This window comes from Myxine glutinosa, chromosome 8 (genome assembly GCF_964187855.1).
Source record: "Myxine glutinosa chromosome 8, kmMyxGlut1.1, whole genome shotgun sequence".
Classification (NCBI taxonomy): Eukaryota; Metazoa; Chordata; class Myxini; order Myxiniformes; family Myxinidae; genus Myxine; species Myxine glutinosa.
In genome coordinates this window covers 68,182,546-68,207,536 of record NC_136268.1, presented here as the reverse complement: position 1 = coordinate 68,207,536, position 24,991 = coordinate 68,182,546, and the positions used below count along the sequence as shown (strand labels likewise).

General features: G+C 42.4%; 1 protein-coding gene and 1 pseudogene across 2 annotated transcripts in view; one reads left to right on the top strand and one right to left on the bottom strand.

Moving 5' to 3' along the window:
* PLEC (plectin) overlaps positions 1–23,152 on the bottom strand; it is a 210,202-nt gene extending 187,050 nt beyond the window's left edge. Inside the window, exon 1 of one of the 2 annotated variants that reach the window (XM_078783364.1) lies at positions 23,035–23,152. In XM_078783364.1, the coding sequence (XP_078639490.1) occupies positions 23,035–23,113 (79 nt within the window). In that variant the 5' untranslated portion in view covers positions 23,114–23,152. The remainder of the gene's footprint in view (positions 1–23,034) is intronic. The other variant, XM_068124605.2, reaches the window with a different exon arrangement.
* Positions 678–1,400, top strand: LOC137432169 (cytoplasmic dynein 1 light intermediate chain 1 pseudogene; annotated as a pseudogene).
* Positions 23,153–24,991: the final 1,839 nt, after the last annotated feature.

The window sequence follows — 24,991 nt, the reverse complement described above, 5'->3', positions numbered from 1 at the left end:
GGTTGGTCACTAGGTGGTCACTTGGTGGTTGGTTGGTTGGTTGGTCACTTGGTGATTGGTTGGTCACTTGGTGGTTGGTTGGTCAATAGGTGGTCACTTGGTGGTTGGTTGGTCACTAGGTGGTCACTTGGTGGTTGGTTGGTCACTAGGTGGTCAATTGGTGGTTGGTTGGTCACTATGTGGGTTGGTTGGTTGGTTGCTTTGTTCATTGATTGGTCACTTGGTGGTTGGTTGGTTGGTCACTTGGTGGTTGGTTGGTCACTTGGTGGTTGGTTGCTTTATTTGGTAGTTAGTTGTTTGGTGGGTTGATATAGTCCACCAAGCTTAGTCAGCCATTGTCATCATGCAATCCACTCCTTGTTTGTCAATGCAAGTCCAGCAAAACATCTCACTTCCAATTCTTTACTCGTACCTTCTTCCACCTGTAGAAACATGTTCCAAATTCTGCCCAGTGCTGTTTTCTAAGTCAATTAAGGTGTCAGATCATCATCACCTTTGATCTAGTCAGTGACCTTTGGTTTTTAGCGCATCTCCTCCGGTCTAGCTCTTCAGCTCTCTGTGCCTCCCAAATTCCTCCAGGTCACACACATTCTTCCTATAACCCCCTCCTGCTTCAACTCCCAAAATCCAAAGTTGCTGCACACCTTCAATCCTCTCTGAGGAATCACCTTTCAGAGATGGTTCAATCATACTCTTCCCTCCTGACTTTAAACAGGGAGTACACCTATTATGACACCCTCACTTGCAACCTGGGAGTGCCTATTGTGGTTGTGTGCACTAAGAGTGACGTGCTGAGCATGCTGGAGAAAGAATACGATTACCGAAAAGAACACTTTGACTTCATCCAGTTCCACATTCGCACCTTTTGCCTAAGATATGGTGCTGCTCTCGTGTATACACCCATCAAGGAGGACAGGAACGTTCAGCTCCTCTACAAATACCTAGTGCACAGGCTGTATGGTTTTCCTTTTGAGATACCTGCACAGGTGGTGGAGAAGGATTCCATCTTTATACCGGCTGGGTGGGACAACAAGAAGAAGATGGCCATCCTGCACGAGAGTCTGCAGTCTGTCAAATCAGACGATCGGTATGAGGAGGTCATTCTCCAGCCGTCCATCAGGAAGTTGGTACAGGAGAAAGAGTTGACGTCTGAAGACGAGGAAACGTTCCTTTCAATGCAACAGGATATACCGGGAACTCCTCTAAGAATGACCGGTCGTTCTGGACCAATGAATGTGGCCAGCTTGTGGCCTCTATCTATAGGAAGCAAGAAGCTTGATTCGAGCAACATCATCAAAGGTAGCCCAAGCAATGGAGTACTTGCAAACTTTTTCAACAGCCTGCTCATCAAGAAGCCTGCTGGCAGTCCGGGCTGCTCTCCATCTCCCGGATCTTCATGAATATCCATATGTTTTATACTTTTCCCCCCCGCTTCCCATGCCTCCTCTCCCTCCCACAGATCTCTCGATGTCCCTGCTCTCAAATGTTGTTTGTTTCCTTCCCCCTCTCTCCCCATCTTGTCTACCGCTCCCTTTATTATATGTTTTATGTGTCGGTTTGACTTTTTGTGTGATCAATGTTAGCTCTTTCACGAGCCTCGATCTTGTATACACCAAACATTTAAAAAAAATCCCCGATCCATACCTACAACTATTTCTACCCCAATTAACCCGACCTCACTGAACTCTCATAGTTACAGGTCACGCTCTCCTCCTGTATATCCTGTTTTGTTGTTTTTTTTCATTCACATGTTCGTTGTATCCATCTGTGGCCCTACTGCTTCTACGATGCATTTTTTTTACCCGTTGTTGACTCGCTCTTCCATGAACCTCAAAGTTCTAGACAAGAAATCCTTGATTTGCTCCATAGCTTTTCTACTCGTTCCATGTAACTGAGTTTCCCTTCCCAATGTCAGGATTTATGCTTCTCAGCTCTGTCTTTCAGCCATTCCCAGAGCCTATAGATAGCCTCTAAAAAAAGCAAACAGTACCAGCAAAAACAAAATTGCAGAATCCCTGCATTGCAATATGCACTACTGTAGGCCCATTAAGATAGTTGCCAAATATGATGGGTTGCTTGGAATTCTTCATGGTGAGCCACGTGTATTTAGAGAGAAACTGCAATGGTGAACGTCATACATTTCACAACGTGGGTAAACAGAAATAGCTTGGTGAAGTTCTTAGGGGTCATGATCATGAGAAATCAAGAGAACGTCTACAAATCAAGAATCCTGCACATTTCCTTGCTGTTCCAATATAAAATATTATTGCACTTTGAAATCACTGAGTTATGCTGGAAAGACAAATGCTATTGGTAAATGCCAAGCGCGCTGTAAGTTGGTTAAAGACGTTTGCACCCGTAAAGACGTAAAGACGTTGTTGCTGGCGGTACACCGAGTTGTAAAGTGAAGGTTTGCCAATGCATGAAGCAGAACGTCAGTTTGCTGCTAAAAATGTCCACAAACAAGGAGATTGCCTTTAATGATTTAACACGACTCTGTACTTGCACAAGCGCACACACACACAAGCACGCATGGAACAAACTTGCCGTTAAATTATGGGAAATGAAACCTCAAGTTAGTTTAAAGCACACGGATTTTATGATAAAATCAACGACTTAACGGAGCTGCACATTGCCAGCAGGCCCCATCTTTTATAACGTTGTTTTCTTTGTGTTGATTTTCAGGCAAATACTGTCCCCCTTCTTGGATATTGGAGCTGCCTTGAGAGGCCATTTTTCCGCACAGAGCAGGGGTTGGCCTTTTTTGGGCACCGTGGTCCCCTTTTTGAAGCAATGTTTTACAGCCGGATGCCCTTCCTGCGCCAACCTTGTTGGTCGCCCCTTGTGACACACAGGGAATCACCAGTGAACTGGTACTCAATTTGCCGACCTCAGGGGGATGACAGGCTGAGTCAACCCCCCTGGTGTTAATTCAGCGATCGACCGGGATTCGAACCCAGGATCCTCCGATCCCAAGCCAGCACTCTAACCGCTAAGCGAACAGCAGGCGCCTTCTTGGATATTGCATCTGTATTATTTTGCATGTCGTCCTTTAGTCTTGATACTCGACTTTTCCGAGTACAGCCAAAACTTTAATGCCTCTCCAATTATTACAGACCATAATATCACCATTTTGGGAATTTTGTAATCGTTCCCCTTTTTCAGTCCTTAAAGTGCTTTATCATTATTCCCAGCATTACAGATATTCAGTAACTGCTTTTCAATGTCTGATTCACCAGATTTTATCATTTCTGTTAAAATCAAATCTGCTCTTTGTGCTTTACCATTCCAAGTTTCTTCATGGCAGCTTCAATAAACAAAATTACTCAATTGAACGTCATAAAGAATCATAGGCCTACGGTGCAGTTTTTGTCTCATTTAAATGAAATATGAGGATTTTATTGACTGGGAGTATTTTGTGGCTGCCAAATGCAGAGTACACCATCTTTGTTATTTTGTCTATTGTGTGCTGTCCTTGCACTTTAAGCAAAGATTGTGCATGAGCCTAGGTCGTTGCAGAAATAGTGTTCCAAAAAAACTTGGACAACATTGGTTGTTAATATTACTATAATTCACCAAATGTCCATCCGTCTGTCTGTCTGTCCATCCGTTCGTTCGAAGGTACCGCAAAAACGGCTGAACCGATCACCAAACCTGATAAACCTATCCATTCTTCCTCCCTTTTCGAATAACAGGATATAACCAGAAATAACTTTTAAAATCAGCTCTTGTGCTATCTGCCATGTACAGTCATGTGAAAAAGTAAGTACACCCCTACATTTATCACTACTTCAAATACCTAAAATTAGAATCAGGTGCACCAGCTCAGGTGCAAATGATTAGAACATCGTTAGAGAGGATCTTGGAGGAACCTGTCTTATTTAAACCTCAGACATTTAGTTTGGCTTGCTCTTTGTTGTTGAAGTGTGCGGCGTCACCATGCCAAGATCAAAAGAGCTCTCTGAGGCCTTCAGAAAGAAGGTTATAGATGCCTACGAGTCTGGGAAGGGATTTAAAAAGATCTCCAAACAATTTGAAATCAATCATTCGACTGTCCGGAAGATCATCTACAAGTGGAGAAGATTCCAAACAACTGCCAACTTGTTCAGGCCAGGCCGCCCCAGCAAGTTCAGCCCGAGAGCAGACCGCAAGATGCTGAAAGAAGTCTCTAAGAACCCCAGAATGTCATCACGGGACCTACAGGTAGCTCTTGCCACTGTTGATGTCAAAGTGCACGAGTCCACCATTAGAAAGAAGCTGCACACATTTGATCTACATGGGAGGTGTGCCAGGAGGAAACCTTTGCTGTCCAGAAAGAACATCAGGGCAAGACTAAAGTTTGCCAATGAACACCTCGGCAAAGACCAGCACTTCTGGAACAATGTGCTCTGGACAGATGAGTCAAAGGTAGAGCTATTTGGCCACAGTACCAGAAGATATGTTTGGCGAAAACCAAGGACAGCATTTAACCTCAAGAACCTGATACCAACTGTAAAGCATGGTGGTGGAAATATTATGGTTTGAGGCAGCTTTGCTGCATCAGGGCCTGGGCAGCTCACCATCATAGAATCCACGATGAATTCTTCATTGTACCAGAGGGTGCTTGAGGATAATGTGAGGCCATCTGTCGGAAAGTTGAAGCTCAACCGAAGGTGGACCTTGCAACATGACAATTTTCTAAACATACCAGTAAATCCACCAAGGAATGGCTGAAAAGAAAGAAATGGAGGGTTCTGGAATGGCCAAGTCAAAGCCCGGATCTAAATCCCATCCAGATGTTGTGGGGGGATTTGAAACGAGCTGTGTAATGAGTGTGGATGCAAGAAACCCCTCAAACATCGCACAGCTCAAATAATTCTGCATGGAGGAGTGGTCAAAAATTTCTCCCAGTCGACGTCAAAGACTGGTAGACAGTTATAAGAAACGCCTACTTGAGGTTGTTTCTGCCAAAGGGGGCAATACCACCTATTAGAGCCAAGGGTGTACTTACTTTTTCCACATGCGAAATTTGCATTTATGTTTATTTAAATTACACAATGGACTACAAAATGTAAATGTTTCATGATATTTGTTATATTATATCACCTTTATGTATCAATATTGTTGAAATGAAGATCAAATACCTGTATATGGAAATATGTTGAAAAAGTCAAAACTTTACATGGGGTGTACTTACTTTTTCATGTGACTGTACATCAATATGGAATAATGTGCCATTAAAATAGCATCGTTACCGACATTACAGACAGGAACAGGTGCTGAGCCTTGTACAGCTTGCTGTCTCTGGCATGAGCACACTCAGCAGATTCAAACATTCTAACACCACTTTCAGTTTCACTCTATTTGGAATGAAAAAACATAAAAAGTGTGACTGAGGACAAAGGCAGTGTGTGCACACATGAGTGAAAGGGACAAAGGAATGGAGTTGAGAATGTTTAGACTTGAGCAGGTGGTCAAAGAGTGCATTAATCAGATATGTTTAAACTCTCAAAACCCAGTATTTTAAACCATCATGTTCATGGGTTCAATGTGGAAATACATAGGTGGGTTCGTTTATCGATCCTTTCAGAGTGACTGGGTGAGACCGAGTGGTTTTCCAGCTCAATAAAAATAAACAACATCAAATGTACGTGATTAAGAATTACGTGGTTTTTTTTAACCTCCAGGTGGCTCCAGCAACAGCGATAAACAAGACCAATAGTCTAACAATGGCGTAGCCGGGCTTGTATGATACTTTAGTGACGTTTAGTCGAAGAGGATATTGGACTTTTTCAAATTGGGCTCTTATTTCAATTAATTCACAATTTTCTCGAAAAATAAGTTGAAATTGACAAAATTATTTTGTCTCCACAATTCTCTATTTCACTGTTAATAATGCAGAACCTTTGTTTTTGATCCAGAATGTAATATATATTTTTAAATCAGAAAATAAAAATAACTGGCATTGACAAAATTATTGACACAATAGACGTAATATTTGGTAGCACAGCTTTTGGACAAAATAACTGCAGTAAAGCACTTCCTATAGCCATGAATGAGCTTCCTACACCTCTCTACTGGCAGTTTGGCCCACTCCTCTTGTGCAAACTGCTCCAGTTCTCCCAGATTTGAAGAGTGCCTTCTCAAAACTGCTGTTTTCAGATCTGCCCACAGGTGTTCAATGGGATTTATATCTGGACTTATTGCTGGCAACTTCAGAACAGTCCAGCGTTTTGTCTTGAACCATTCCTAGGTGCCTTTTGAAGTGTGTTTGGGCTCATTGTCCTATTACAAGACCCAGGAGCTTCGACGGAGACCCAGCTTTCTGACACTGGGTTCAACATCGTGCTACAAAATGCGTTGGTAATCTCCTGATTTCATGATGCCATGCACACATTTAAGGCACTCAGTGCCAGAGGCAGCACAGCAACCCCAAAACATCACAGAGCCTCCTCCATGTTTGACTGTAGGGAAGGTGTTCTTTTCTTTGAAGGCTTCATTTTGCTTTTCTGCAAACATAGAGATGATGTGCTTTACCAAAAAGCTCTAATTTGGTCTCACCTGTCCACAGAACATTCTCCCAGAAGGACTTTGGCTTGTTCAGGAGTGTTTTAGAAAACTCCAGTCGGACTTTCTAAGCAGGGGATCCTCCTGGGTCTCCTACCAAAGAACCACCTTATATTGAGTTGGCGACAGATGGTGCGAGTTGAAACTGTCGTACCTTGTGTCTGAAGGTCAGCTTGAATCTGTTTGGCAGTTGACTGAGGTGCTTTCTCCACCATTCGAGCAATCCTTCGCTGCAATATTCGATTAGGTTTTATATTGCGGCCATGTCCAGGGAGGTTGGATAGTGCCATGGGCCTTAAACTTCCGGATAACATTGCGTACGGTGGACACCGGAACATCATGGTCTCTGGAGATGGACTTGTAGCCTTGAGATTGTCCGTGCTTGGCTACAATCTTTTGTCTCTCCTCCTCAAACAATTCTCTGCCTTTCTTTCTTTTCTCCATGCTCATTGTGGTACACACAGTGACACAAAACAACAGAATGACTCCTTTTCTCCATTTAAACTGATCGATTGAGTGATTTTTATATTGCAGGCACCTGCATCTCACCACAGGTGAGTTCAATTCCAAAGTAAAGGAGAATCACCTGCTTGAAATGTAATTATTTCTACCAACTTCTAAAAGGTGCCAATAATATTGTCCGGGCCATTTTAGGATTTCTGTGTGGAATAAGCTAAGATTTAGTAATTTTTTCAGCTTTTTTTGTTTTGTTCCACTGCAAACCAAAGAAATACATTTGTGGATATGAAAAGATTTTTTAATTTCAACAATTTTCTGGAACAAATGGTGCATTATTTGAAAAAAGTGCAAGGGTGCCAATATTTTTAGCCACGACTGTATGACCTGGGTCAGAGTCAGAAAAGAATGCAAGTATTAAAAAAATTTGACTTCAGGCATGGACAGCCATTTCGTGAATGACTTGCGGAAAAATATGGCGAATGGCAAATGATGAACAAATAAATTCCACATTCCTGTGCCACCTTCAGTCGAACGTCAAGCATTGACAGCAGGTTCTCTATATTTTCATTCCAAGCAGCATCATTCATCATTCCAATCACAAATTAATACTATGGTATTAATATATCAAAATATAATGTTAAATCACAATTCTATTGAGATATCAAACCAGCGAACCGTCACCATCTGTTCACTTCCGGATTCGGGAGCCAGGTCCATGTCGATCGCATTTCAAAATCATAATTGTATTGACGAATTTCTGAAACCTCCTACCTACCCTACGACACCTGCTGGGACCCCGAAACGTTCCATAGAAGGTTATTATATTTCCTTTTAGTAAAATATGCAACTGTAATGGTTACTAAACGCACCCCCCTGTTGTGTGACCAGGTCCTCAGCTCTGATTTTTTTTGCATTTGTGGGGACATAAGGACAGATAAATGCTGTTCTACATGGCATTGCCCTTTTGGCTATGCTGAAAAAACTGTTCAATATCTGTATTCCTTTCAATGCGAATCCACCCTTTAAAGCCATTTGCACAATGTCGTCTTGCAGTCACGTGTTTGAGATGCAAAGCACCAAGGTCAGTCAAACTCCCATCCATACATTAAAGTAGCTGGATTTCTCCATCCGTCCCTCTGTCGATCACGCTCTTTTTGCTGGGACATCATTATGGCATTATGTCTAGCGCTAGACTAGGCCTCCATGGACGTGCATGTCGTCCTGGCATCCAGCACAAAACGCATCCCGTGCTTTGCTGACGACAGTTGAACACCATAACCCATATGCTGATGGTAGCTGAACACCATAACTATCTGACGTCCCAAGGCGATGGGCTGAATTCCAGATGCTAGGTGTCGGGATGATGGATTTAGTAAGACAGCGTTATGTTTAAGACATCATTCGGCGTTATGTCCAGTGCTTTGCATATAGTTCGTCTCGCCTAGTGTGTCTAGTGCTAAGTCAACTAGGCCTTTACGGTGGTGTATTATTCATAACTCAATGACAAGGCAGTGTATTATTTCAGAAACTGCCTCTAATAATTGCTAACAGGTTTTCTTCTGGGGGATTGGGGGGTATGGGGGACAGGAGGGGGTAATATGGGGCCAAAAGGGAAATTGCTCTCACACCTTTGGGCCATGTGGTGATTGTATCGACCAAGTTTGGTGAATTTCTGCCAAACCATTTAGGAGGAGATAGCATGATGGACGGATGGACAGACAGATGGACAGACAGAGCTGATTACAATATACAGGTTTTTTTCAAAAAGCATAGGAATAATAATAACGTTACATAGTGAGATGTATATGGAACAAGTTTTTTTCCTGATTTCTTTCCTTTTTCTCCTGATTTCCACTTTTTTTCACCATCACAAAGTATAATGACAAAAAAAAACGATGAAATTTGCAACTTGAAAAAAAAAAAAGGCAAAGCGTCTGATCCCTGGGAATACGAAATAAAATAATGCATTCATAAAATTGTTTTTTTGCGAATAAGTGTGCATATTATTAAATTAACGCTGAGTTGTTAGCAGTAAACAAAGTGTTTCTGTAATAAGAAAGCAAATATTGATTATATCTGTAATACTGTAATGTAATCGATATAAGTTATATTTTTCATCCATCCTCAGCGAAGCGATGGATTTAATGCCAGTGATATCCAATCCCTTATGAAACGTGAACATCTCTTCATTAAAGAACGTTCTGTCCAATATCCAAACAGTGGAGTCAGGATATTCAGCGAGCAAACATGGAAACACTTTGGTGTGATGCACAGGATGCTTCAAATGTCCAGAATTAAAGGAAATATTTTTTGCTTCTTTTATGATTAACGTAACAATTCAAATGGAATTCACAACAGATGAAGATCATCAAGGATCTGTGGATAACAATCTATCAGAATATCCAATCACAATTAGGAATTGCATCTTGTGTTCGGGTTTTCTCCCAAAATGGTTGTTTGCTTCGGTGGTTAAAGATTTAGTTATTTTTCTACTGCTTGGTGTGCGTTACATCTCCACGACTGCCTAGTGCTACCAACCTGCACTTGTAGAGTATGCCAAACACCCCGCAACTTGTGTTTAGTGGACCGGAATATGCCAGTTGGCAGTTTATACAATTAGCTCTTAAAATACTATTAATAATAATCATAATAATAATAATAAAAATAATAATAATATTCATTTCTCATTGAAGGTTTGGAACAATTTGTAAAAATCAATTAAGACTTTTTGACAATGTCGAGAACATGTTGTTGATCTGTATCAACTCTACAGAATGCTTCGTTAATTACAGCTGAACAACATTTGTATGACACACACACACACACACACACACACACACACACACACACACACACACACACACACACACACACACACACACACACACACACACACACACACACACACACACACACACACACACACCACACACACACATCAGCCTATGTGAACAATACTTCACCACACAAATATCAAAACTGCTTGCTCCACCTAAGATGGCCCACGTCCATATTTTGGCATCAGGACTGTATTTGAGAGCATCAAGGATGATGAAATTTGTTTGTTTCAATTTGCGTGGTTGTTTCCACGCAATCACATGTGGGGTTTAACCTGAATACCAGATGATGTTTGTCCCATGCTGTGATAACATCAAACATGATCTAATGAGAGACAAATGGTAAGAAGCCTTTTGTAATTTGGAGATGGAGCGATCAGAGGAATAAAATGTATCCATTGTGTCATAATGTCTAGATGGTGTATGAAGTCTACCATGAGGCTATACCACACAAATTGGTATAAAAGCTCCACCATGGGCCTATGTCATACACATTGGTATAAAAGGTCCACCATGGGGCTATGTCATCCACATTGGTATAAAAGCTCCACCATTAGGCTATGCCACACACATTGGTATAAAAGGTCCACCATGAGGCTACGTCATCCACATTGGTATAAAAGGTCCACCATGAGGCTACGTCATCCACATTGGAATAAAAGGTCCACCATGAGGCTACATCATCCACATTGGTATAAAAGGTCCACCATGAGGCTACGTCATCCACATTGGTATAAAGGGTCCACCATGAGGCTACGTCATCCACATTGGTATAAAAGGTCCACCATGAGGCTACGTCATCCATATTGGTATAAAAGGTCCACCATGGGACTACGCCATCCATATTGGTATAAAAGGTCCACCATGAGGCTGCGTCATCCATATTGGTATCAAAGGTCCACCATGAGGCCACGTCATCCACATTGGTATCAAAGGTCCACCATGAGGCTACGCCATCCATATTGGTATAAAAGGTCCACCATAGGGCTACGCCATCCATATTGGTATAAAAGGTCGTTTATCGTTTTTGCTCCATCTCTCAATGGTGAAGAATCACTTAAAAAAAAAAAAAATATTCTCGGATGCGGATCATCACTAAAATCTAACCAATTTGTCCTTGTTATGCGTCCAACGTGTCCACCAAGTTTCGTCTGAATCCGTCCACAAATTTTTGACATTTCCAGCTCACAGACAAACAGACAGACAGACACGGGTGAATACAAAATATCCGTCCACCTTTGGTGGTGGAGGTAATTGGTGCTCAAATAGCTGCCACGATTTCTGGTTTTGCCTTCACTTTGACCTGAACTGAAGCTGCAGTTTTCTCACTCTCATCATCCTCGCCTTTATTATGGTTGTTTTTGTTGTATCGCAGCCATGATTCGAAACATGCCGTGGACCACTCGTTCATAGTGGCAGGAAATCCCAGCGCCGCGACTCAGAGTCGAACTTAGCGGAGCCGCCACAGTTCTCAGATGGAAATTTAGAATTTGACCAAGATCCCGGAACGCAATGGCCTACTCTTTGTAAAAGACATTGCTTGGTATTTAACGTCCACCATGCAATGCTGGGAGGTGCGACCCCAAGCCTAACGTGGGAACACTCAATGATCCACAGCACTGTCTGCAAAGCACCAAGATGACAGTATGGAGTAAAGTCCGGAATCGAACTCGGATTAGACAGCTTTATCTGGTGAGAACGCGATCTCTGAGATATCCTGCCAGGCCATTGTCTTACTAATCTCCACCATGCTACCTTTGGTTTCCGGCTTGTGGGCAATGCCTCGCCCATCAGCACTGCTGGCTTAAAATTGGACCAAATGACGAAGCGTTCTGCCAGGAATGCAGTAAAATGAATAAATGAACAACACAAAATGATTTCAAAGGCTCTCCAGAATACAAGTGGCAGACAACATGCAGACATCAGTAAAGGATCAGTTCCCTTGAATATCAGGATCATTCAAATCCTGTCTGCAATTGTCCAACTGACTGCATTATTTGATAAAAACAATTTTCCTGTCTGCAATTGTCTAATCATTGTTCCAATCATTCCAATGTCAATCAAAAATGTTCCAATCATTCAAATCCTGTCTGCAATTGTCTAACTGACTGCATCATTTGATAAAAACAATTTTCCTGTCTGCAATTGTCCAATCATTGTTCCAATCATTCCAATGTCAATCAAAAATGTTCCAATCATTCAAATTCTGTCTGCAATTGTCTAACTGACTGCATCATTTGATAAAAACAATTTTCCTGTCTGCAATTGTCCAATCATTGTTCCAATCATTCCAATGTCAATCAAAAATGTTCCAATCATTCAAATCCTGTCTGCAATTGTCTAACTGACTGCATCATTTGATAAAAACAATTTTCCTGTCTGCAATTGTCCAATCATTGTTCCGATCATTCCAATGTCAATCAAAAATGTTCCAATCATTCAAATCCTGTCTGCAATTGTCCAACTCACTGCATCATTTGATAAAAACAATTTTCCTGTCTGCAATTGTCCAATCATTGTTCCAATCATTCCAATGTCAATCAAAAATGTTCCAATCATTCCAATCCCGTCTGCAATTGTCCAACTCACTGCATTATTTGATAAAAACAATTTTCCTGTCTGCAATTGTCCAATCATTGTTCCAATCATTCCAATGTCAATCAAAAATGTTCCAATCATTCCAATCCCGTCTGCAATTGTCCAACTCACTGCATCATTTGATAAAAACAATTTTCCTGTCTGCAATTGTCCAATCATTGTTCCAATCATTCCAATGTCAATCAAAAATGTTCCAATCATTCCAATCCCGTCTGCAATTGTCCAACTCACTGCATTATTTGATAAAAACAATTTTCCTGTCTGCAATTGTCCAATCATTGTTCCAATCATTCCAATGTCAATCAAAAATGTTCCAATCATTCCAATCCCGTCTGCAATTGTCCAACTCACTGCATTATTTGATAAAAACAATTTTCTAAGTGTGTTGTGAGTGTGCGGATGTGTACAAACTTTGTCCTTCAGAATGCGACACTGTTTGCGTTTCATCAAAGGCTATTTGCCGGTGTCAGCAAAAGAACTGTTGAGGTTGTTTCACAGAATAACAAACTCTTCCTTGTCCACAAAATTGAAGCATCATTTCCCTTTGCTCGGCCGAGTCAGCAACAGCCACCTCCATGAATGAATGGTCAAGCTCTCCATGAATCATTCATTCTTACCAAATGATGAACCGAGCTCCTCAAGCTACTCCAGGTCCTCTACTGCTCCATCTCCTTTACAACATATGATGATGAACTAAAATTATTTGCATCAAGTTAGACTGAAATGGACTGACATTTTGTTCCCTTCCATTATTCTCCAGCTATTCCACGAACCTCAATCATGTATATCAAAAAAAATAAACAAATGAGCCACTTGGACTTATTCCATGCCTCAATAAATTCCCAGGAGTGATAGCTCCACTCCGCCAGACTTCTCAGTCAAATTAGCAAGGCAGAAACTTTTTTGTGTTCCAACTTCTGCAGAGTGTGTCCAACGAATTTCGATAAAAACAATAGCTTGGCACCTTCCAGGTTTGCCCAAAAATCCAGGTTCGACACTGGAATCTACGTGGGTCAGCAGGTAGGCACCGGGGTTCTGGTGTTTGAAAGCATAAAACTGCTGAGTGGTCACCATAAGTCATGCCAATGAGAATACCACCATGACGGAAGTATCATTGCTGGGATCAAGTTGCAGGAATCGGATTATAGGTTGCTATCCAATGGCTGCTGCTTTGCTCCTCATAGTGAACGGATTCTATGGAAAGCTTTTTAAAGACACAACTATGAAACAGCAAGGCCCTGGGCTGCCCGTGGCTAATAATATGCTTTCCCAATGGGGTTACACACTCGAATTCCTGGCTTCACACCACACAAACACACAGGGAAAGCACACAAAGGTACCACCGTGTCCTGCTTGTTTGTAGGATGCACGATATGTTTACGAAGAAGCAGTTCTTAATTTGTCTGCATGTGTATGTCACTGGGTACTTACTACTGTATTACTATAAATCATGATAAAATAAATCTTTAAAATGTATATTTCTATATGGAGGGTAGAAAACACTAACAGTGAAACACTGATGCATATCACCTCAATTTGTGTGTGTTTGTGTGTGTGTGTGTATGTGTGACTGTGTATGTGTATGTGTGTGACTGTGTGTGTATGTGTATGTGTGTGACTGTGTGTGTGTGACTGTGTGCGTGTGTGTGACTGTGAGCGTGTGTGAGACTGTGTGCGTGTGTGAGACTGTGTGCGTGTGTGAGACCGTGTGTGTGTGAGACCGTGAGTGAGTGAGTGTGAGAGTGAGAGTGAGAGTGAGAGTGAGAGTGAGAGTGAGAGTGAGAGTGAGAATGAGAGTGAGAAACCATACAAGTCATGCAAATAATAAAGTCACCACAATTCAAAACATGTGCAGCCAAACAACAACAATAAAAACACCAAGCACTAAAATAAAAAACTTAACAAACCATGATCAAGTTTACAAAACCCACCCTTTGCACACCATTTTTCCACAAAGGTTTGTAAATCATCTTTCATTTGGCAAAAATAAAATTCCAAGCGTAACCTTGCCATGACTAGAGCCTTAAACACAATTACCACATCACATAAAATATCAGCATTTGCCAGGAGCTTTGCTTTTCTTGTTTTGTAGATTGCTAATTTTCCAATAGAAATTAAGAAATTAGCAAGAGCAGTCTCAGAGCGTTTTTTATAACTAAGTGGTGTTCCAAAGATAAAAACACGTGTAGAAAAAGAAAAGTTCATACGATTAAAAAAAGTTGATAAAAAACCAAAGAAGGGAAAGAGTCTTGCACAATCTACGTAAGCATGGAAAAGGTCTTCAGAAATCATACAAAAGGGGCATTCCACTGAATTATCCTCATTAAAACGATGTAATAAAACATTGGAGGGCAACACCATATGGGCGAGTCTCCAAGCAATATCACCAGTCCTTTTAACAATCGGTGAAACATACATTGCAGACCATTGCGGATGGGAGGGAGACCCAGAAGGCAGTTTCTCTTTCCATCGAGCCCCAAAAGAAAGAGGCTGTAACGAGGGAAACCGAACTGAGATACACAAACGATACAGTCTCTTTTTATCCTTGCTGGAAAGTGGCGATGAGGATAGCAAGATAGATGTTGTGGCGCTATCAGCTGGCAGGCTAGAGCTAGCACAGATCTGTGGTGGTGTATGGTGGTCACCAATGTTGGCGGTTGAGCTCAGGCCCAGGTGCCTAAAAACACACAGGATTTCCTGTAGGACCTTGGCTACGCTCCTCAAAGATCTGATGCCAGTTCTTACTTGAAGATGTCCTGCGGAGAACCAACTGTTCCTGTTACAGTCACGAAGGTCCCGAGTCGTTTTCACGCCAGCACTCACAAAACGTTGCACAAAGGCACGTGAGCGAGGAATAGCAGGAAAGAGGGCATTGTAGAAAAGGGGTTCCCGGAGGAACCTTTCACTGTTGTATGTCTCCATTTGGCGAGTTATTGAAATGGACCGCCAGACGTTCAAGACATCTTGGTAAAAGTCAGGGAGCAGCGAAGCATCGACATGTTGCAGCTCCATGAAGAAGAGTTCACAATTGTACCCAAGCATGCCGGCTTGTTTTAGTATACAGTTTGCAGTCGATTTCCAGGGCAAGGCCTCCAGAAATATAAAACGACGAGCTGTGGAGACTCGGAAGGCCATCACCCGACAAAGAATGTCCACAAGCCCATGACCTCCTTCTGCCAGTGGGAGGAAAATAGTATCTGGCTTTAGCCAGTGTTTGCCATCCCAAAAGAAGTCAAGTAAACATTTTTGGATTGATGACACCAACGTTGCAGGTGGCTGCAAGGCAATCATTTTATGCCATAAGAGAGGGGCCACCAGGTTGTTAATGACCAGGGCACGACCTCGGAAAGACAAGGTCGACAAAATTCCTCTCCATCTGTTTAATTTGTTGCTGATTTTGTGGAGCAAACCATCCCAATTCCTTTTGACAAAGCCTGGGGTTCCAAGGTAAACACCGAGGTATTTCACACCTTCTTTATCCCATGTCAAATTCATAGGGAGAATTGGAAGGGCAGAAGGTGGCGTACCGCCGACCCAAACTGCTTTGCATTTCGACCAATTAATTTGCGTTGTACATGCTTGAGAGTAAACCCGTAGGCACTCAAATAGCAGAGCAATGTCATTACTGCTGCGAACAGCAACACATACATCATCAGCCGAAATGATAACGGGATTTTCTGAGGGAGTCACTGAAAATCCCATAAGAGAAGATCGTAAACGAATCAAAAGGGGCTCAATGCAAAGAGAGTACAATATTCCAGATAAGGGACAGCCTTGCCGAATTCCCCTCCCAATCCGCAAAGGTGAACAGAGACCATCATTGATTTTGATCAAGCTAAAAATGTGATTATACAATAAGGATAGATATGAAATAAAGGATGCCCCAAAACCAAATTGCATTAAAATGTGAAACAAATACTCATGATTAACAGAGTCAAAAGCCTTTTCTTGGTCAATAAAAAAGAGACCGGTATGCTGTTGTTGAAATGCACACACATCCCACAGGTCTCGTACCAAAAAAATGTTATCGTGCATAGATCTGTGCATAACACAGTACGATTGATCCTGATGTATAACTGTGCTTAGAACAGTCTTTACACGGTTAGCTAGCGTTTTGGCAAAAATCTTGTAATCTGTGCAGAGAAGAGAGATTGGATGCCAGTTCTGTATCAATTGCAGGTCGTTTTTCTTAGGGATAAGGCAAACAACTGCACGCCGACAACTAAGGGGTAACAATCCCTCACGCAGACTGTATAAAAACACTGAGTGCAAAGCAGGACCAAGCATGTCCCAAAAGGTTTTATAAAATTCAGCTGGTAGCCCATCAAAACCAGGAGCCTTATGATCAGCAAGGCCATCGAGCGCAGTTTTAAGTTCACCGAGAGTAATGTTCTCATCCAAGACATGCCGTTGATGCTCATCTATCTGCGGTAAATTGGTCGTAATATTCTGCATTGCAGGCACATCATTGGGCTTAAAGGAAAACACATTCTCAAAATAAGACCGAACAAAATGAACAATCTCCGTATTATCACTAAGAATATGCCCATCACTAGCCCGAAGACTAAGCATTTGCTGGCTCGCCTTGGTCATCTTCTCAAACTTAAAGAAATCTTTACAACATGTGTCTGACGACAGTAAACCATTCACTCTCAGCCTGACTAAGGCACCAATACCATTTTCTTGAATTAATTCCTTAAGCAGAGTTTGTTTTTCAAAGAGGAGTTGACACCGTCTTTCATCACTGAGGACCTCAGCACCTTCCTGCAATCGTAGAATTTCTTGTTTCAAGGCATCAATACATAATTGTTTACTTTGAGAGCAATTGGTTTTGTATTGCTGACAGAAAACACGGATCTGCGCTTTAGCATAGTCCCACCACTGACAGAGATTTAGGAAACGATGTTGGAAATCCACAACCTTGTCCCAAAAAACCACAAAGGATGATTTAAAGAAAGGATCGCTCAGAAGTGAGGTGTTAAAGGACCAATACAGGGTGCGGCGTTTGAAACGAGGAAAAGAAAAGCACAGTTTTACCAAAGAATGATCAGAGAAGCCTGAAGGGACAATAGCCGTATATGTCACAAGGTTGACAGCAGAGTTAGGAATATAAAATTTATCAAGACGAGCAAGTGAAAGATGATTTAGTAAAACCCGACACCAGCTAAATTGCTGCAGGTTTGGGTGTTGTTGCCGCCATACATCGTTGAGGTCATGCCGCGAAATTATACTGGAAAGAGGCCTACTTGAAGCTGGATGTGGCTCTGCACTGTTCCTATCTAAAGTTGGGTTTACAGTACAGTTAAAGTCACCCCCTAAGCACAACAACGTATCAGAAGAGAGGTGTCTCAGGAAATTAAAGGACTGATTTTAAAAAGTTCCTCTATCTGTGCTATCGCTTGGAGCATAGACGTTAACAAACATAAATCGTTGCTGATTGTATGCAAGCTCTACAGAGGCTAGATAGCCTGGTACGATTTCCTTAAAGATGGGGGGGGGGGGGGGGGGGAGACAGACAAACGTGAACTGACAAAAAAAGCAATACCCGCACTCACAGAATCTGTATTACTAAAAAACCAAGTGCCAATCAGCTGTTGCTGCCAATCAGCCATGCAGTCTGCAGTGGCACGAGTTTCTTGCAATAAAAGTACATCAATCTTTTCCCTCCTGGCTAATTGCACAGTTTGGGACCAACGCAGCTGACTGCGCCCACCATTAATGTTCAAGCTTGCTATGTTCATAGAAACATAGGCAGCAACACAGCCATTACAGGTTTAATTCTTTCCTTGCTGTGACAAGGTACCTCTTCAGTCTTTTCAGTGATTGATCAGAAATATGAAGGGCCGCAGATTGTTGTACAACTTCCTGAGCCCCACTAATGAAGGCGTGAGTATCAACGAAGAAATCGCAGATTTTCACGCGCTTTTTACGGTAAGTTTTTTTGTAGGAAATCCACGATTTCAGCAGGAGGGACAGAGCCTCCAGGGACATGCTCCGATGAGAAGTCGGCCTCACCATCACTCAGTGAGGCAACGGAAGAACCCCCATCAGAGTCACAATCATTGCATTGAGAGTCCATTGCCGAGGCAACGGGCTCATCGACACGAAAATCTGAGACTTCAGCACTATCACCCTGCTGACCATGAGCTTGACAAGGCTCAGCTGCCTCAATGGAGGATTCCACAGACAGATCACTAGTTCCAACACACTCACCACTCCCCACAGAGGGAGGGGTGGCACAATCAACACAAGCTTCAGCAGGGGACACACATGGAGGCTCAACCTCACATGGAGGTTTACCCTCAGAACACTGGAGAGACTCAGGTGCTGTCTGGCCAACACATACATTTTCAGCATGTATCACATTACCCTCAGAGTATTCTGAAGGCGGGGGAGGTTGAGGAATTTCCTCAACTGGAGGAAACTGCTGAGGAGGAGGTCGCGCTCCACCATAACCTTCACTAACCACTTGAGCGAAAGTTGGAGGACCGGCCAAGACCTTATTATCAGGCTCGTTGAGGTCGCTAGAAGGTGGGAGGGTTCTTTTCCTGGTTCTCTGTTTGTCTACAATGGGGTCTGCATCAGCACCACCCATATTGTTTACATCATCGACAACGATCTCAGTATAGCCCTGCTGTTCATCACCATTCAGGCTAGTGACTCTATCTGTGGACTTTTTCGGGCACGAGTCCTTTAAATGACCATATTGACCACACTCAAAACAAACTAGAGACTCTGTGGAGACAAAGACCCGATAAGTGTGACCTTCGACCTTGAAGGGCAATACCGCATTTAAAGAGGTTACACCACGCGGTAAAATCATATAAACAAAACGACGAAAGGACATGACGTGTTTTAAACGGTTATTTTTTCCTCGTACAGGAACCATTGTAACTGAAGAGACGACAGAACCAAGTTTGTTTAGTTCAGTAACCAGGTCTTTGTTCTTAAGGAACGGAGGAGCGTTAGAGAGAGAAATCCGAACTGCCGGCGTGTCGAGTGGACATACCTGAACAAACACGTCGGGAGCAAAGAAGAGCCCGTGCTCGACTATTTGAGCAACCATGGGCACTGTGGAAACAAAGATTACCACGCGTTTATTCATGCGAGAAGCCGCTTTTACATTATCCAAACCGATTAACTCTCCGACCGCAAGGATAATGGCCTCCACATCGACTCCCGACGGAGGTGAGCAAACTAACCCATGCTTCCGGGTTAGCGCTTCAAGAGACGTGTAACGAGAGCTATCCGCCATCGTTTACACGTTTAAACAAAGGGTAAATGTATAAAGGTTAATGAAGCCAAAAAGCTCCAGTAAACAAACGAAAAATAAAAATATTTACGAAAAAAGAAACGGTAAAAGTATTATGATTTTTAACACGAGGCGAAAAAAAACCCGAAGAGGGAACCGCCCTGAGGGGGAACCTTTACCGGTCTCACCACGTGTGCTCTCTCACTTTCTCACTCTCAAGAGGGGGGGGAGGGATGATAACGTGGAAGGGTGACACACAAAAGACGGAACAAAGGTGAGAAAAGGTAAGGGGAGGGTAAAGATACAAACCACGAGCACGGAGCTACAATGCCAAGACACGAACAGACGCCATGACACCGCACCCAGCGCACCGACAGCCGATAGGTGGCGACAGAGAGAGAGAGAGAGACTGTGTGTGAGACTGTGTCTGACTGTGTGTGTGTGTGTGTGACTTGTGTGTGTGTGTGTGTGTGTGTGTGTGTGTGTGTGTGTGTGTGTGTGTGTGTGTGTGTGTGTGTATGTGTGTGACTGCGGGCGTATGTGTGTACGTGTGTAACTGTGTGTATGTGTGTAACTCTGTGTATGTGTGTGTTTGTGAATGCACAGTGTGTGGTGCTTTTTTTTTTTACATTGATCTCAGGAGGAGTTTGTACGTAAATCACATGCAGGACAAAAGCATGGGTTGACATAATGTCCTTTTATACGAACTACAAGGGTATAATAATAATAATAGATAATCGGTAATGGGGAAACGCACATGGTATGTGGGATTTGAACATGGGTTGCCTTACACCATGATCCAACAGTTCAGATGGGAACAGGAACAGACAAATACATTCGTGAGAATCATGTGAAGCCAAACAGAACCGGCGCTTATCGGGAAATGCTAAGGAATTCAACATTTGGGAAAAAAGGTTCAAACACTTGAACTGAGGCGGGGCGTAGTCTACCACTGTCATGGAGTCAGGCCTTATCAAAACCCCAAAGGGAGGATGGATCAAATTAAATAACATGGAGGAATGGAGACTTGTCCAAATGGAATAAATCTTCCGGATCTCATTATAATGGCAATACAAGTTGTTTCAATCTGAAACTTCTCGGCGATTGAAGAATTCTAACCTTGTGGAGGAGTTCAGGAACAGGTGATGGCAGCGGGTTCACAAATTGATAAGGGATCAAAGGGAAACAGGGAGACAGACGCCCCAGCAGGAGTGGATTAGTGGCAGAAAGAATGGGGTGCGATAGGGGAGATCAGGGGGTTGGGAATGAAGTCTCATCAAAAGTGGAGGAGAGCAGGTGTGGGATTGCTGGTAAAAGGTGTGCGACCTGGACTTGCTCACCAAACCCCAAAATGTGTTTCAACACAGCACACTGAATCAAGTCAACGTTGGCCCCATCGGTGTTAACCCACCCTTGGACTTCCTCCAATCAGCGCCTCCTTTGAAACCTATTAATTCACCAATCAGAGAGAAGAAAGAAGCCTGTCTGCAAGGTTCAAATCAGTGGAAACAAAGTAAAAAAAACGGCATCGCTTCAATGAATGAATGAATCTTTAATTAATGATGCTTTATTAACCGGCATCGCTTCAATTAATGAATGAGTCTTTAATTAATGATTTCTTTATTAACCGGCATTGCTTCAATTGATGAATGAGACTTTAATTAATGATTGCTTTATTAACCGGCATTGCTTCAATTGATGAATGAGTCTTTAATTAATGATTGCTTTATTAACCGGCATCGCTTCAATTAATGAATGAATCTTTAATTAATGATGCTTTATTAACAGGCATCGCTTCAATTAATGAATGAGTCTTTAATTAATGATTTCTTTATTAACCGGCATTGCTTCAATTGATGAATGAGACTTTAATTAATGATTGCTTTATTAACCGGCATTGCTTCAATTGATGAATGAGACTTTAATTAATGATTGCTTTATTAACCGGCATCGCTTCAATTAATGAATGAGACTTTAATTAATGATTGCTTTATTAACCGGCATTGCTTCAATTGATGAATGAGACTTTAATTAATGATTGCTTTATTAACTGGCATTGCTTCAATTGATGAATGAGTCTTTAATTAATGATTGCTTTATTAACCGGCATCGCTTCAATTAATGAATGAGACTTTAATTAATGATTGCTTTATTAACCGGCATTGCTTCAATTAATGAATGAGACTTTAATTAATGATTTCTTTATTAACCGCCATTGCTTCAATTAATGAATGAGACTTTAATTAATGATTGCTTTATTAACCGGCATCGCTTCAATTAATGAATGAGTCTTTAATTAATGATTGCTTTATTAACCGGCATTGCTTCAATTGATGAATGAGACTTTAATTAATGATTGCTTTATTAACCGGCATCGCTTCAATTGATGAATGAGTCTTTAATTAATGATTGCTTTATTAACCGGCATTGCTTCAATTGATGAATGAGTCTTTAATTAATGATTGCTTTATTAACCGGCATTGCTTCAATTAATGAATGAGACTTTAATTAATGATTGCTTTATTAACCGGCATCGCTTCAATTAATGAATGAGACTTCAATTAATGATTGCTTTATTAACCGGCATCGCTTCAATTAATGAATGAGACTTTAATTAATGATTGCTTTATTAACCGGCATCGCTTCAATTGATGAATAAATCTTTAATTAATGATTGCTTTATTAACCGGCATTGCTTCAATTAATGAATGAGTCTTTAATTAATGATTGCTTTATTAACCGGCATCGCTTCAATTAATGAATGAGTCTTTAATTAATGATTGCTTTATTAACCGGCATTGCTTCAATTAATGAATGGATCTTTAATTAATGATTGCTTTATTAACCGGAATTGCTTCAATTAATGAATTAATCTTTAATTAATGATGTTTAAGGTGTGCATGAGTTACATTTTCGATTGCGGGTAAGAATAAACCTGAGATGCGAGGCATGGCACGCAGAAACTTGAAATACAACTTCACTAAAGACTTGGACACGCTCCAAGGTCTTATCTGGAAAAGTGAGTGCGTACGACAAACAGCAACCAACACTCATGTCCGCTGTCGATGTATATCCTACAGGTATACACACGAATACACTCATACTGTACATCGACACAAAACAGCAGCATTTATCAATGGACAAGTTTAAAGCAGAGTCGTCAGTCCGGGGACGTGCAGGGGTCGACTTGAGGGTCTCGCAAGCCCCCGTTTGACGTGCACAGCACTCATTCCTCCACGTACACCGCACACGTGCAGCGCGACCTGTTTGTTATTAAACCCCCGCGCAACGTCCACCGGCAGGGCCGCCCCGACGGTTCGCAGTGCCCCCCGGTCCCGTTACCTTTATACTTGCCCACAACGTCCTCGTACGCCAGCATCACGTCCTGCTCCACGGATGTCCGTCCCAGTCCCGATGCCATGTCTGCGAGTCCGATAGCTCAGGGCAGCGGCGCCTCCCCCGCCCGCGGTCTCTCCCGCCTTTCAAACACACGCTAGACGAGACCCTCCCCTCGGCGATCCCACTCCAACTTCAAACTTTGTTTCTGCTTCTCCTGCTTCGTCACATATTGTTGTCGCCCTTCCTTGGTCTTTTTTAACGTCCCTCGTGACTCAACACGCTCGTTTCTGACGGCGCAAGATCCCTTTACGGGTTCCACAGAAGAGTGGGCGATGTGCAGACAAAGTATCCTTGTGTTTTCCTTCAGTTTTAACCGTTTTTAGAGGCAGGCCATCCCACGACTCCCATCCAGGGCCTAACCCCTGTCTCCGTCTCTCCGCCTGATCCACTCGCAATCTCGCAATGACTCTACCCAGAGCACAAGTAACCTTTTATAGCCCGACTGACGGCGACTCACGGCTATCTGTTCCTCTGTGTTCGACGCAGTGCTCACATGTCCCGTCTGCCTTTGTGGACGTTATAGATAATCCACGACGAACGCCTCAACTCTCCCAAATTGTTGTCTTTACCTCCAACACCTAAGGTGGATGAACTGGGTAAGTGACAAGAACAAGGCGATTATCTTTCGGTTCAGGTCCGGAACCACATCTGATCTATCAGTGGGATACAAAACATAAATGGTTCAGCCTGGCGGAGGTGTGCGCTCGACTTACCTCCGCCACCAAAGGTTGATGGAGGTTATGTTTTCACCCCTGTCTGTTTGTCTGTTCGTTTGTTTGTTTGTGAACAAAATATCTCAAAACGTTGGGGACGGATTCGGACGAAATTTGGCAGAGATGTAGCGTATGTGACAAGGACGAAATGATTAGATTTTGGTGAAGATCCGGATTCGGATCCGGCTACTTAAAGTGATTCTTCACCATTGGGAGATAGGGCCAAAAACGCTACATAGCAGGATATCTCAAAAAGTTATGGATGAATTAGAACGAAATTTGGTGGACCGGTTGGGTGTCTGAGAAGGACAAATCGATTCAATTTTGGTGAAGATCTGAATATGGATTCGGATATGAGAATTGTTTAATTTTCTATGTGACTCTTCACCATTGGGAGATAGGGCCAAAAACGATACATAGCAGGATATCTCAAAAAGTTATGGATGGATTTGGACGAAACATGTTGGACAGGTTGGGTGTGTGACAAGGAAGAATCGATTCAATTTTGGTGAAGATCTCAATGTGGATTCGGATTTGAGAATGATTTAATTTTCTATGTGATTCTTCACCATTGGGAGATAGGACCAAAAACGATACATAAGCAGGATATCTCAAAGTTATGGATGGATTTGGACGAAACTTGTTGGACAGGTTGTGTGTGTGACAAGGAAGAATCGATTCAATTTTGGTGAAGATCCGGATCCGGATCCAGTTAGTAGAATTTGTAAGTGATTCTTCACCATTGAGTGATATGGCCAACCAGGCGGAGGTATACTCTCGACTGAGTGCCGCTCTAGTTAATATTGTTGTTACTTTACACGTTCACAATACAACGCAAGACCGCACCCTTTCCTGCTGGGAAGTGAATCATAAAAGACCTGGCTGGATTCGTACTCACATTCAAGTCGTATCAAGTTTGTATGAACGAATTTACATGGCGTGCCGAAGCCATGCAGCACATATTGGCGGCCTGCTAACAGCACGATTTGCACGTGCAAACGTGTGTGTAGGTAGCGCACTTGCCTCTAGTTCAACTGGTCTGGGTTCGATACCGCGAAGACCAAACATAAACTGTCATGGATTGGTGCTTCCTGGGCAGGTGGACGTCAAAGATCCTGTCCCTCGAATGGACGTTGAACTGGGTGTTGCACCTGATAGCATTACTTGGTGGACGTTAAATATCCCAT